The sequence below is a fragment of the Homarus americanus genome, unplaced genomic scaffold (genome assembly GCF_018991925.1).
Source record: "Homarus americanus isolate GMGI-L3 unplaced genomic scaffold, GMGI_Hamer_2.0 scaffold5461, whole genome shotgun sequence".
Taxonomy (NCBI): domain Eukaryota; kingdom Metazoa; phylum Arthropoda; class Malacostraca; order Decapoda; family Nephropidae; genus Homarus; species Homarus americanus.
The window spans coordinates 38,921-53,589 of NW_024716760.1; the positions used below are offsets into that span (position 1 = coordinate 38,921).

Sequence of the window (14,669 nt, forward strand, 5' to 3'; positions counted from 1 at the left end):
TTCCAACACTGTGGCTTGCTTACTTATTAGAATTATACTACCAACAGAAAATGGCTTAATGGAAGTGGTGAACTATAGAACAGGCTAACATTTTTTTTCCTGGAGGGACCTGACTGATGCTCCTGTAAAAGGCTACTGCTCACATAATGTTACTCTTACCATCTATAGTCTAAACAGAATGTGTTGAAGACCAAAATTGTAGTTCATAATATTCATAAAGAAATCTTCCTCCCAGTTTGTTTGTTACATGACTAATTTTGTTACCACTTTGCACAAGAAAAATAGGAATACATGTGAAAACAATGGAACAGTACAATGGGACTATTGAAGCATAGAAAGAGGAAAAAACAGAGGAGGGTGAAAGAAAAGGTGAGCAATGAATTGGAGAAAATTGGTAAACAGCAAATCTTACACAGGTGGTGAAGTCTGAGAAGAAACACTGAGGGTGAGGTGTGACTGATAAAGCAACTGGAGAAAAAAGTATCAGTTTTTTTCCCCTTGGGCAATGCTTCTGTATGCACCCATGGTTAAGTGACTGATTATTCCAAAATCAACGAATAAGTTGATGGATGAACTTGATGTTTATTAAAGATGAGATTGGGGGCTAAAGTCCACAAAGAACCACTAAAACTACACTCTGAGAGGACACACATTAATATACTGTACGATAAGTGTAGGAACTGGAGTAAGACATTACAATGACCTACTTTTTCCCTTTTATAATTATACAGTACTACTGAAAACCATTTAAATTTTCACATAGGTGGTATATGGTAACTATTTTCTAATGCTCACAGAAATCCCATTACCCTGTATACTGTACATGAGGAAAAAGAAAAACGAACATAACATACTGTAAACTGAATTAAAAAACAGAAAAGTAAGAGGGTCACTACCAGTAATATGTTGTGGCCACTTATGGGTAAATAGACAATGCGAGTTATCATTGAGAAACTATCTTATTTAACCCTTTGGATGCGGCATGCGGGTAAACCCGCCCAAAATATTATATTAATTAAATGCGACAAGCGGGGATATCCCACGGCCTTGAAAAAACTTCCCCAAATGAGACGACATGCGGACATATTATGTATTGAGGTATAGGAGTATTTCCTGAATGCAATATAGCTTATTTTTGTACTATTTTGTTTGATATTATCTGAATATGTAATACATATCTAAATTTGCTGTTTAGTAACCAAATTGATTAAATTTATTTGCCATATACCAGACATTGATTTATACCAATTTCCTGCATTTTTGGGTATAAATGTCATTTTTTCTCTAAAATTTGCACACATATGTGAATTTTTGTTCCAGATTTGGAAAATATACAAAAAGTTCTCTAGGAAAAACATATAGAAAATGTGATTATATGAAATTCATTTTTGGCAGGATAATTGACACTTTTCAGGAACCGGCGCGAAATTTAATTACGCACCTAAAGGGTTAAAGAGATGGGTAGACAAAGACAGACAATCGGACTAAAATTTTGGTAGGCTGAGTCCAGTACAGCTCAATATATTATTTCTATAACTGGATGTGGGTGTAGATGTGGGTGTATAAATGAAGGATACTGTGTCTGGAAGATCAAGCCGCCACAACATTTTGAAAATAACTTTTTTAATTCTGTAAACCCTATCTAAGCCTTTACTTCCTCTCATACTCCCACTCCAAACCTCTGTTTACTTAAAGAGTTCTCTAAAGTCATCCCATCCCCAAAATATATTCTATACAGTACTTCAATACAATTATTTTCAGTAATTATATTCACCCATGCAACACTCTTTCTGATTTAAATATAATTACATGAAACTGCTTCGGCGATGAATCCAACTTCACACCTACATAAAACATTCGTCTCGCAAACTATTAAATATTTTAATATTCTCTTTTATGAACACACTCAATACCTACTTCTTATATACCCCTTTAAAGTCTTCTATTAATATCTCTTTCATTATTGTATACCATTTGACTCAGTGTTTTTTATACAATATCTGAAAATAATGCATTCCTCAAAGCACCACTGATAGGCAAGTTCAGTCAGCAACCCATAACAAACTACTCTACTTACCAGGGCTGTTAAACTAAACATTGTAATACAGTACTTGGAGTCTTATTAAGAGCCCTCGAGTCTTCCATGCACACTTACATTTAAGAGCTTTCGTCAACCATGCACAGTCAACCAAAGATGCATCGACTCCACCCTGGCTACCTTACTCGCAATTTTACCTGGCAACACTTGGTGAAGTAAGGCTGCTTGTAATGACGATTGTGATTGATATATCTATTTTCGGTTGTATCACTGTCAGGATAAATGTTAAACAATTCAAAGGTAGCAGTTTTATAATGATACACTATTCATTATTATCCATGATCATGACAATTTTCAAAATGTTCGTATATTTGCTTAAATAATGAAGAAATTATATTGATAAATTGGCTACTCAACTACAACCAGGACTGACACAAGATTCGCACATCAAATTTCTTTCATTAAAGCAAATAAACATTTAAAAACTTCTCACGATCTTAAATAACGACGAATAGCTTAATACTATAAAAATGCTACCTTTGAATTGCTTAACATTTATCCTGACAGAGATACAACCGAAAATGATCTATCAATCACAATCGCCATTTCAAACAGCCTTACTTCACCAAGTGTTGCCAGGTAAAATTGCGAGTAAGAGAGCCAGGGTGGGGTCGATGCATCTTTGGTTGACTGTACCTGTAGTCACAAACACCTTTAGTCAAACACCTGACTGCATAAACACCTGTAGTCACAAAACACCAGTAGTCACAAACACCTGTTGTCACAAACACCTGTAGTCACAAACACCAGTAGTCACAAACACCTGTAGTCACAAACACCAGTAGTCACAAACATGTCCACAATGGTTATATCTGAAAATCTATTAATATATCCACATAACCCGTAAGTTCCCAATTTTCACTCCTAACTCGACCTTTTCTAATTCCTACAGATATTAATAATACCCCCATAGGCACACTTCCAACACTCAGACCAGGATGCAGCATGAAGATTTATACCAACATTTCAAACATCACAAAAATCTTGCCACATGCAGTATAAATTTTCTGCCCACTATCTACTAAAATACCCATATTTCACTTGTGCACATTGTAGTTGGCCAATATGAACAGTAATTTTCTCAAGAGTAAAAGTTTGAAGAGAGAAAGAATGTTAAAACTGAAGAAATTATATGTGTCTATAACTAAAGATGAATACAGTACATTATAGTAGAGGAAGGTGTGCACTGTCAAGCACCAGGATTTGTATGCGTTATCCTCAGTAATGCCACAAGTTAACTTTGTTACCATATACCAGCATGATATTTACTTCATAAGTTATAGGAAGTTAAATCATTTGGTTGACAGGAAATGTGAAGTCATTTCAGTATGCTACATATACATCCCAACATCAAGACATTGCCTCTTTTACCTGTTCTACAAGTGAGAAAGTTTGAGCTGTAATTACTGTACAACTGCCAGGTAATAATCTCTCTCAGAAACACTCCTTCAAAACTTAATGGCAGAATGGGCAGCTAAGATATTGGGTGAGGTAAATCACTGAAACGTTTAAGTGCTTAAAAACGGATGAATAATATGGTAGCTGTATAGTTGTGGATAAGTGTTGTTGTATCCCACAGATTGTCAGGTCCAAAAGGAAATTCCGAACTAACTAGTTTGCGAGGTAAACCTACTGTTTCTGCTTACACAAAACAACTCCCAAGTTTCTTCTATGTTTCTATCCCAATTTGTTGCAACTAGGAGAGTAAGTCTGCACTTCTAGATCCAATAAACTCTAAGAAAGCTTATATTCTACTGTACATTACATTACTTCTAAATATCTGTAGCCATCCTCGTTATCTAATACGGATGATCCTTCTGTAGTCAGGCTTATAACTGGACATATATACAGTACACTAAATCTGTAAATACTTAACATTATACACCGTTATCTATATAAATGCTCTCTCACAACAATCTTACCATCAAAACACATCTTGAAGTTACCTAAGCAAACTAACAACTCACAGTCCTCAATGATATAAAATATAACAGTTTTATACACAGCAACAGTGAAACATGACAAATGTGACTAGATATTGTTTGTTTGGAGTGTATTCAATATATATTTTTTGGCAATATCATTTTTTGTGCATAAGAAGATCTCTGAATATTCTGTTTTCTCCATCTTGGGAAATATGTGTCTAAATTTTTAACCTAACTTGGGATTAAAGGTCTCTCAAGCTAGTAAAGAAACAAGGGTGGGTCTTAACCTAGTGTGCATTAAAACAAGTAAAAATTTTGAACATTCTCTTAAAGAGTCCAAATGAAAATACTTATTGGAAATGCTGAGGAAAAATTGGTTGAATATTCAATTACATGTACCAAGGTTTGATGACAAAACTATTTACTATAAGAGCAAAATGCAATACTGTGTAGTTATTTTGGATGGAGAAAAATACTGTCATTAATTTCTGGGTATTTCCAATATGTTCTACATTTACCAAAAACTAAATACTATTGTATAATCTTGAAAATCCTAACTCAATAAAAATTACAAATTCTTAAATAATTTTAGATGACAAAATCAGTGCTTTAGGAAGGTGTTTTAGCACTGACTGGCCCCAACAGCTGAATAAATATGTTCTGAAAAATGTCATTAAATAGAGAAGAAAAGTGTAATTCTTTAATTACTTAAATAAGTAAATGACCACAGAAACCCCCAAGTCAGTGAGTTGATTCTTTTGACTTTAAAATACTTTACTGTACTGCAATTTGCAAATGACCTTTTAAAACCTTTTGAAAATCTTACTGATATTTTCAGTAAACACTAAAATTCTAGTATGTGTATGGAAGCATATATTTACCTTAGGTTAACATTTTTGTCTTCATACGATATTGAAAGTGTTCCATAAATCATGTATCTGTACACACATGACAGTTCACTACAATAACAGCCACAATTCTCAAGGCCTGACCATCCCTCAAGTACACCAACTAAATACTGTACAGTATATCCATAATACACAACACTCAGAATCACATTAGACATTGATTTCTCAGGGCTCCTTTATCTTATTAATCATATTACCAAACAACAATATATTTCAAATAAAAATTAATCGCCGTCTATCCATTGGTTTAGCAATTTGAAGCCGAGTTTACATTCAATGTCTAATGTCAAATCTAATATTCTACTCATCCTACGCAGCTGTACAGATGATCAAGGCGCAGAGAGCAAAGCAGCTGCTTACACTGACCATACAGCCAAAAAAACACTGCAGAAAGTCAACATCAAATTCCAGGAATCATCTTCAGAATTTTAAAACTTAGCTTGTGATTTTGTTTGTACAGTATATGATTACCATGTACACTGAGTAATTTTTTTTGCATAGCTTTTGTTCCCGCTGATTTCTGGATGTGTTAGAATGCCACTTGCATGAGTCTCAAATACGTGTTTATAAAGATTTTAACGTTTGATAGTGTTATGGGATTTATACATTGTCTTCCAATAACCAAGGAATAATTATAGCAGCTGTACTGCCGATTTCACTAACATGTTGAGGATATTATCTTTGGTGAAATTTATCTTTAAAATTACAGTACATTAAATTCCTCCTGAGCAACCTTATAGCATAAATTTTCCTCCAAATGTTTTTGTTTAATGAGAAACTGATCAGAAACTCAAATAATGTACTGTACGGTATATATATATATATATATATATATATATGCTAAGATGACCCCTGGTAGATTGTCAAAAGGGGAATTGTATTCTATATAACTGTCATTCTCACAGATAAGTGTCACCACAGTCTTAAGAAGTGGCATGCTTAATCCTTCATATGACAAAGATTGAAATGTTCATAATTTCATAATTCAAATATTTTCATAGGTAAACTTTTATCAGGTACTCGTGTGTGTTGTGTGTGTGTGTGTGTGTGTGCGCGTGTGAGTGTGTGCAGGTGCATGTGTGTGTGTGTGCATGTGTGTGTGTGTGTGTGTGTGTGTGCGTGTGTGTGTGTGTGTGCATGTGTGTGTGTGTGTGTGTGCATGTGTGTGTGTGTGTGAGTGTGTGCAGGTGCGTGTGTGTGTGTGTGTGTGTGTGTGAGATATATTCATCCATCCATCTATGTGATACCAATTTCAGGTTTTTAATTGATATCATAGTTATAATAAGATGATTGTAATAACCTGCAGTAGGTAATCAGTGTATAATACAGTACAGTATATGTAATGATATTTCAAAATGCTCCTAACAAATTTCAGTACACTGGATCCTTAACTTGTTCATGTCAATGTTAAGTGGGAAATAACCACAATGGAGTACTGTAGTAGTAGACAAAAATATACTATAATAAGTTTTTTTTAGTATACTGTGGCTCCTGTAAGTACACATTAGGGAAATTTATGTCCCAAAATTTATATTTATTTTGAAAGGTTAAATTCTTTCATTTTTGTCTTCATGTTAGTGAACCTAATGCTGAAGAAGCTCATACTGTATATAGGATAAAAATCTTTTCATAACTTACAACACTTTTTCTTAAGAGAAACAAGAAAGATAATGCTTTCTATTGGAAGAGACTTGTTGCAAATTTTAGTCAATGATAACTGAAGTGACTTATTATTATAATATCCTAAATATAGAACTCTAATGATAAGAAAGAAAGTAGTATTAGTCTATTTAACTTCTGATATTATTCCACATTACACAAGTTTATTCAAAGTGAATTAATCATCAAATCTCCCAATACCCACTACTAGTTTCCAAGAACAACTTGCTTATTGTCTTAATATTTTACAAATCCATTTACAAAAGAAAATTATTCTCTGTATTATTGAAAATGAATCTTTTGTCAAAATTCCCTGGTTCACAAAAAAGTCAGAATAGGTAAAATATTTGGAAAGACTAACAAAGTATCATACTTAGCAAGTTGCATGTATAAGACTGAAAAATACGTAAAACTTAATCTAAAATAAGAACAAAAGGAAAAATCTTGTAAAGCCAGAAGCACACTGTCACTAGTTCTGTAAAGATCACTAAAAACACAAAAACCTGATACAGACAGAAGAGATTCAACATATAGCCAAACACTGAAGATTAAAAAAGCATACAATTCATACAAAAATAATAATACTGTAGTAAATTCCAGGTGAAGACAATGCATACTGACCTAGTCCAAATGGTCAAATTACTATGTCCTGACATAATCACTCATTCAGGTCTTTACTGTTTGACTGTTATCTACACCATGCAACCAGTCACTCTAATATTTTGACCCATCATCCTCCTTCCTAAACTTGTGTCAACTGAAGTACTTTTGCACAGCAGTGAGAGAATGCTGATGTAGGATAGGATATGCTTACTAAACTTCCTGTAAAAATCACACAATGCTCCATTAATTTGTCCAATAAACCATGAAATTCTTAGTAAAGTTATAACTAACATTAGTGTGACTCTCCAAGGACATTAAGTCTAAGGAGTTATCATTCTGATAATGGATACTAAATATCTACACGAAAATGAAGCATAAAAATAAATCCCAGCTTCAAAATATCTGAATGACATACAAATTAATAAATATGTATCACAAACTGCAAGGATTCAAGTATCTAAATCTGTTCATCCAGAAAAATCTGACAATAACTGAGGCTTAATTACAGTGTACTCATGATAAGACTGATTCCTTACACCAAGTTCAGCATCCTTCATTGCTCCCACTCTTATTCACTGCTATCAACAACAACATCTAATCAACACTAGCTCTTGTGTACTTACTAGGTCGAGGACGTCGCTCTGGTTTAGTTGCGGGTGCCGTTGCGTGGGTAGATGGGGGACGAGACGTTCGTTTGGGGGACCGATTTTCAGGACCCACACTGACGGACCGACCTCCTGTGGAGTGCATTTGCCATGTATTTGCTGAGAACTTTAATGGTATACTGTACACTAAATTTAATATATAATGAATTGGAGTTATGAGTTTAAATTGTGCAGTGCTTGTGCATTTTTCAAACAGGTTTTTTCATTGAGGATTTATACAATCATATGTGCTGTATAGTGGTGTGCAATATGGTTCTGAAAATAAGTGCATTATTTATAGTCAAGATATAGAGCAAGTACATGCCTATGAAGACTGGAATAATCTATAATGTGAATGGAAGAACAAATCTATGGCTCTATTTTTCAATCTGTATATCTTATGCCAGGATGACAATAGATAAAGTTACCCTAAGCAAAATAACATGTTAGCAAGGGTAATACATTCTGACGCAAGAGTAGACAGGCAATGATACTGATAATGCACTGGATGATGAATAAGAAACATAATACAGTACAGTATATTAAAAGTCCATAAGCAATAACTTGTAGTTCCTTTATAATAATGATAAACTACTGTATACACATAAAAGTGTTTATGTGTATAGTATAGCTAATCAAGTTTACATACAGTAATATGTATCTGAGATATGACTGATACCAGGGAAAGAAACTTTTAATATAAACTATCTGAAGAAACATGCATGGAGAGAGATAAGTTGTTAAAGATACTCTACCTTTAAGGTTGTGGCTAGGAGACTTGCTCATACTCAAACTGGCAAACATTGGGGGATGCTGATCTAAAGGGAAGCTGTGACTTACAAATCACTTGTGTATGGGATTATGTCAAACCTATTACTGCATCCATTTAATACTGCATGTATTTTACATGACTAAAAGGTGAATACCTGTATCATGTGAGGCTTGTATAGATTCCGATTAAGTGATTTTTCCACAACTGCATTTCATAAAGCGTTTAGTTCTAGTCCAGTTTTCAAAGCCTTAGTGCACAGCTTACTTTTAGTATAGGGAGGATGCTCAATAAGGGAAATTCAATGGGGTTGACGTTGACAAGGGAATTTGTTAGGACATGTGTGGGTGCCCAGGAGTCCAGCTGCTTCCTAGGCCTCCAGTTAGTACCTAGTTATGGAGGCATATGTAGCTCTCATTGTCATCAGAGTTATTACCCAGTTATTACTTAAACATGATATCTAGATCTTGATGTTTCAGGAGATAGACTGCTTATTTAGTTATGCAATATCAATGGGATCTCCAGAAAAATTAAATTAAGTATGAAATTAATAACTACTCAAACACATCAGAAATCACCCATCTCTTGCTCAATGAAATCAACGTCACATAGCCTGTGAGGAAAGAGGGCAGCAGGGTCATACCTACAGAGGACCTACAGTCCTTGGTGGGGGGTGGTCTTGCAGCGGAGGAGGCTCGGTTCGACCTTCGTCTGCTGGGGCCATCTGAAACACAGGGGCGGGACATGCAAGGCGAAGGTTTCTCTACCAGGCGGTGCAAGAGGTGGGCCACTGGAGACACGAAGGATTGATTACCTCATACAGGTTAGTATATCATCTCAGTTAATATGATACTGGACTACAGTATTATTATTAAAAGAGTAATGATTACCGTACTGTGAATGATACAGATTAATCTATACCGCTTATTCTTGTATTGTATATCTTTATGGCAACATATTTTTCTTTGAATAATTTTGATATGGAATATTAAAATAGAGAGAGCAGAATTTAAAAACTCAAACTTCATACTACAGCAAAACTTAACAATCAATATTAAGAAACACCTGTATTAAGTAATCAATATGAGGACGTAGGACACAGAGGATTTAGGTATCATGAATAACTTGGGAATGGAATCTTGAAGCAACACACTGGTTCGTCATCTCTTGAGAAAAACACTTGTGTTTCACTGTAACACAAGGGTCTTCTTAAAGAACAAGTTGACTGGCATTTATAAAATCTAATTACTGTACTACTACACATCTCTCTAAAAGTTGCAATATATACATCTTAAAAGCTAAAAGTCTTAGGAGCTATATATATCCATGTATAGAAGCTATATGTAGCTGGATTACAACTTCATACAAATTAACAAACACTACATTCAAAACCAATAGAAAAAATTTATTGTTTGCACAAAAAATCTAAAATGGGGCTACAAAAAATGTAAAATGAAAAAATACTATCAATTAAAACTACGGCTTAGGTTTTATACAAAAATCAACCTGTAATTTTTTTTGTACTTTCATTATATTAAGTTCTTAATTATAGTGCTAAAAACAGACCATCTCTGAGAATTAACTTTCTAAATTTTGTTTGCCTAAATTTTCCTCTGATTGCCTACGCACTGCCTGGAAGAGATCTGCCACATTCATATCATGCTATAAGCAGCACCAAGACAAAACGTTAGCCGACACGCTGCTTGGCGCTCTTGCTGCTTGGCCCATGTATTAACAAGCTCAACAATGCCCCACATTGCAATATTCAATTAGCATCAAGTACACCTGAAATAGATATACGATAGTAAATACTGTAAGTTCTAGTCATTCACAATAAGCTTACTTATAGCCTCAATGCAATTACTAAGCATTCCAGTTTTATGGAAGCAGAGAATGCCACACATTACAAAAAGGCTGTGAAATATACCGTACACATTTATTGTTCAAATTACACATAAGTGCTATAATTACTAAATTTATACTTTTCACTTACCTTACAATAACTAGCAGATATCACTCATATTACTGTTTATACTTGTGTTGTGGCTTCCAAAATATAATAAAAACTTAGCTTTCAAAATTCCCAAATAATGATGCAAATACTATTCATGAACAAGGTAATAATTAAGCAATGAACATATAATAAAATGCTTGAATTTTGAATGGCTGAATACATTCATTGAAACATGACACTACCTTTCATCGGGCTTGTGATTGGTGGAGTCCTTCGTGATGAACGGCGGGAGGACCAATCATCGGGGATGAATGGTTCAAGCTTGTCACGTGAAGGCGAAGTGATCAAAAGACCCTCCTCTGAGACCACAACACAGAAAACGGTCAACTAACACGAGGCAAGAATAACAGAAAACGAGTTTTGGGTCCATGAGGCAGAAATATATGAGGTTTGCAAGTCTCGGTCAAATCCTGAGAAAGATCCTCCGTAGCTATATGTGTCTTACCATGTTAGTGCTCGATTCATTACCAACTTGCACTCTCACATACTTCTGCCAACATTTTGATGGTGAAAGGAAACCTTTTAGGACGTACCATGCACACCATGCTACAACTACAGGACTAGCCAACTTCAAGGAACATACACCTAATTCTTATTTACATTTTCTTTAGTCTACATATCTCTGCTTCCATGTTTATGAAGTTTAAGTTGAGAAAACTGGGATAAAACAAATAAACATTTTAAAGTTAGGGACGATCACACGGACCTATCAGACTAAAAAATAATTCATAGTAACACTGTGAACAACACAAGTGAAGGGGTAAACAAGACTGTGTAGTGAAATCTTGATGACTGTTTCCACTCAGACCCCCTTCAGTGTCCCACCTGTAGTCCCTGTAGTTCGCTCATAGTGGTGACGGGGTGTTGATTCCTTGGAAGTCTTCCCATCTGTCTTGTCTGAAGGCTTTTGTGTCTGGAAAGGAATTTATGAAACCTGAAAAACTTACTTTTATTGTTTTTATATAACAGATATTTTTCCCATAGGAAAAATGCGTTTAGGAGTGAAGCTTAACTGAAGTAAAGTCAAAGCATGTTTGACACTAAATTCCTTTAGCCTTTCTCAAAATAGGACACATGAATATGGGTTTTGAGAATCTGGCCTCATGTCAAAGTCTAACTCCAGCTCACAATACAGTAGCATTGTCTTTCTTTCTATTCTTGTAACCATCCCAACTTGAGTTTCCTAATCCCTTTGGAAACTTTAAGCTTCACAATATGACTGAACAAACACCAGGCAAATCATTTACAATTACAGGGTGCTGATTATACGTACAAGCACAACTAGCTTGCCTCAGTTTGTTTCCATCATGATCATACAGATGGATAAAGACATCTTGCTATAAATATCATAAAAGTACTGTATAACTCTCCCGGCCATCAAGTTTCCTCTTTATAAGTCCCTCAAACAGATTAACTTCTCTCCATGCCTAAATTCTTCCTCTCCCCTTTCTTCTGCTCTGTAAATACAACTCTGCCTCAATCATAAATAACTTTACCTTAATAAACAACTCTGCCTGAATCTCAAATAACCCTACATTAATCACAAACAACTTAGCATTAACCATGAACAACTTAGCATTAACCATAAACAACTTAGCATTAACCATAAACAACTTCATTAACCATAAACAACTTCATTAACCATAAACAACTTCATTAACCATAAACAACTTCATTAACCATAAACAACTTCATTAACCATAAACAACTTAGCATTAACCATAAACAACTTCATTAACCATAAACAACTTCATTAACAATAAACAAGTACAGTATTCATAAATCATAAGTCATTTTGTTTTTGTTTGTCCAGAAGATTATGATGCAATATGAACAATTTAGTGTCTAATTTTCTTGATGCTTAACTTTATCCAATACTGTACATCTTAACATGTTGACTGTGTTGTTACCATGAAAGCATTAAACTGCACAATATTCACTGAGGAGACAATGATACTCTTTTCTTATATTGTACCACAGAATGTATGGCTGTAACCCTCCCCTTTTCTGTCTTCAGAGCAAAAGACATATATATCTACTGTCCTCCCTTGAGTCCTCTGTAATGGATATAGCAGACAGCACCCAACAGCATGTATTATTTACATGGCATATGACATTAAAGAGACACAAGGCATTCACCAAACTGATTGTCTTTCCTATAGGCATGTGGTGCAAACAACATAAGTTCTCTCTCGAAACAGATTTATGTACCTGTACAGTATTTTCATAATAAAAAGCATTAATATCATCACAAAAGAATATCACTCACATGCACAGCAGCAGGTTTAGGCTTGGGCGGTGCAGTGCTGGGACGTTCACGTGAGGATTTACTCACATGCTTGATAGGGGACGACCTTCGTGAGTTTTCAATCTCCTTCTCTGCCTTGCTGATCGGCCTGCTGAAGAGAGGTCATAGGTAAGGTACATACTGTTTACTACAGTGCATTCAATCAAATTTACTTTAGCTTTAGTAGGATAGACTGCTTTAATCCTATAAGAAAACTCTATAGGCTCTATAGGACTTTCAGAAGCAGAGGAGAGTGTAGTGACTTCCTAGAATGCATCTGAACTTGGAACACCACTACACACTATTAAAGGTCAACAACACAGTTAAAGACACTGAGGATCACAAAGCACTGGTAATGAGATGAGAGGAGAAACATTATTGACAGCACTTCATTTGTTCTTTGTTACTTTGCAAAGAATTTTATCGTCCAATGTTATTACAAGAGGAAACCAGAGTACCCGGTGGAATCATGTGATGTTTGGCAAGGTCACATTGGATATCAACCTCCTCAGGCCAGGGCTCGAACCCATGACATTATGGTGAGACACTCTCACTTTACCACCTACACTCCCCAACATCATCATCGACATTTTATGGCCATTTTTCATGTTGGCAAGAGTTAGCCAGGATTACCTGATGGCAGCTCTAAATGGTGCATGATCCCTTACAGCCTTTCTTGACAGGTTATTAGCTCTGAATCAATTTCTTATAACCTCTCCCCATGACATGCTTGAACTACCCTTAGCTCTCCTCCCCTCAACATTTAGACTCGTACACCTCTTGACCCAATTGATCTCCTCTATTTTTTCCACTTGCCCAAACCATCTCGGCCTACCTCAACACAAACCTTCCCCAACACAGTGAAGCAATCTCAATACCCACAACCCTCTTAGTGTCACATTGCACATTCTCATTCCAGCTCTCTCAAACCTGTGAATGTCATCCTCTTTCACCACCTGTGTTTCACTGCCATACAACATTACACTTCTCACGCCAGTTGCATACATTTTCCCTTCATGTGAAGGGAAGGTCTTCTTGCCATCAAAAAAGGCAGACACTCCCAAAACTTCCTCCACCCACTTCTGACTTTTGCACCTGAGTTATCTTCAGCAAGACATTATCATCACTGCTGGAACAAGAAGCTAACTAACATGTACAGTCAGCCACAAGAATAAGTATACTGTACACCTACGGTTCGTGTTTGAGACAAAATATGGTAACACTGTCCTGAACAGAACAGACAAAATTACAAAATGACCTGTAATTTATGTTTTATTCCTACATAAATGTTATAAATACATTTGTTGTGAATGTTTTACTAGTGTCTTGTGTTTATATTACAAGTAATACTGTATATTGTTTCCAATGGTAGTAAACTTGTTGCCGAATGGGATTGCAGTTATCGTACAGTTCCCTCCTCCTCCCCCACTTTTTCTCTTACCCGACTTTTTTTTTTGTACTGATGTTTGAATTAGTAAAGGAAGGAAGAGGAGTAAATAGAAGAATAAAGAAGGGGAAACAGAAAATAGTTAGAGATAACAGGTGGGGGGAGTTGAGTTTCATCATGCGTCTGGATGCGCAGTTTCAACGTTACCAGACCATTTTCGGACCTTACAGCTACAGTGTGTATACTGTACTTATTCCTGTGGCCGACTGTACCAAAAAAGAAGAATGGCAGGCGACAGCAGTTTATATTTTTCAATTTTTAAGATAAGAGATTTGACCCCAAGATGCATAGAATTCAATCCCTTGAAAGTGTAAT

The 14,669-nt window shown here is 35.4% G+C and overlaps 1 protein-coding gene across 16 annotated transcripts in view; it reads right to left on the minus strand.

The window, feature by feature from the left end:
* The window catches only part of LOC121858501 (titin-like), a 152,402-nt gene that overhangs the window by 35,684 nt on the left and 102,049 nt on the right, over nucleotides 1-14,669 (minus strand). For 10 of the 16 annotated variants that reach the window (XM_042354937.1, XM_042354947.1, XM_042354944.1 and 7 more), the window contains 5 exons: nucleotides 12,890-13,019; nucleotides 11,446-11,533; nucleotides 10,803-10,919; nucleotides 9,250-9,330; nucleotides 7,817-7,930 (listed from right to left, as the gene is read on the minus strand). In XM_042354937.1, coding sequence (XP_042210871.1) covers nucleotides 7,817-7,930; nucleotides 9,250-9,330; nucleotides 10,803-10,919; nucleotides 11,446-11,533; nucleotides 12,890-13,019 — 530 coding nt within the window. The remainder of the gene's footprint in view (nucleotides 1-7,816; nucleotides 7,931-9,249; nucleotides 9,331-10,802; nucleotides 10,920-11,445; nucleotides 11,534-12,889; nucleotides 13,020-14,669) is intronic. The other 6 variants (XM_042354951.1, XM_042354945.1, XM_042354952.1 and 3 more) reach the window with 4 other exon arrangements.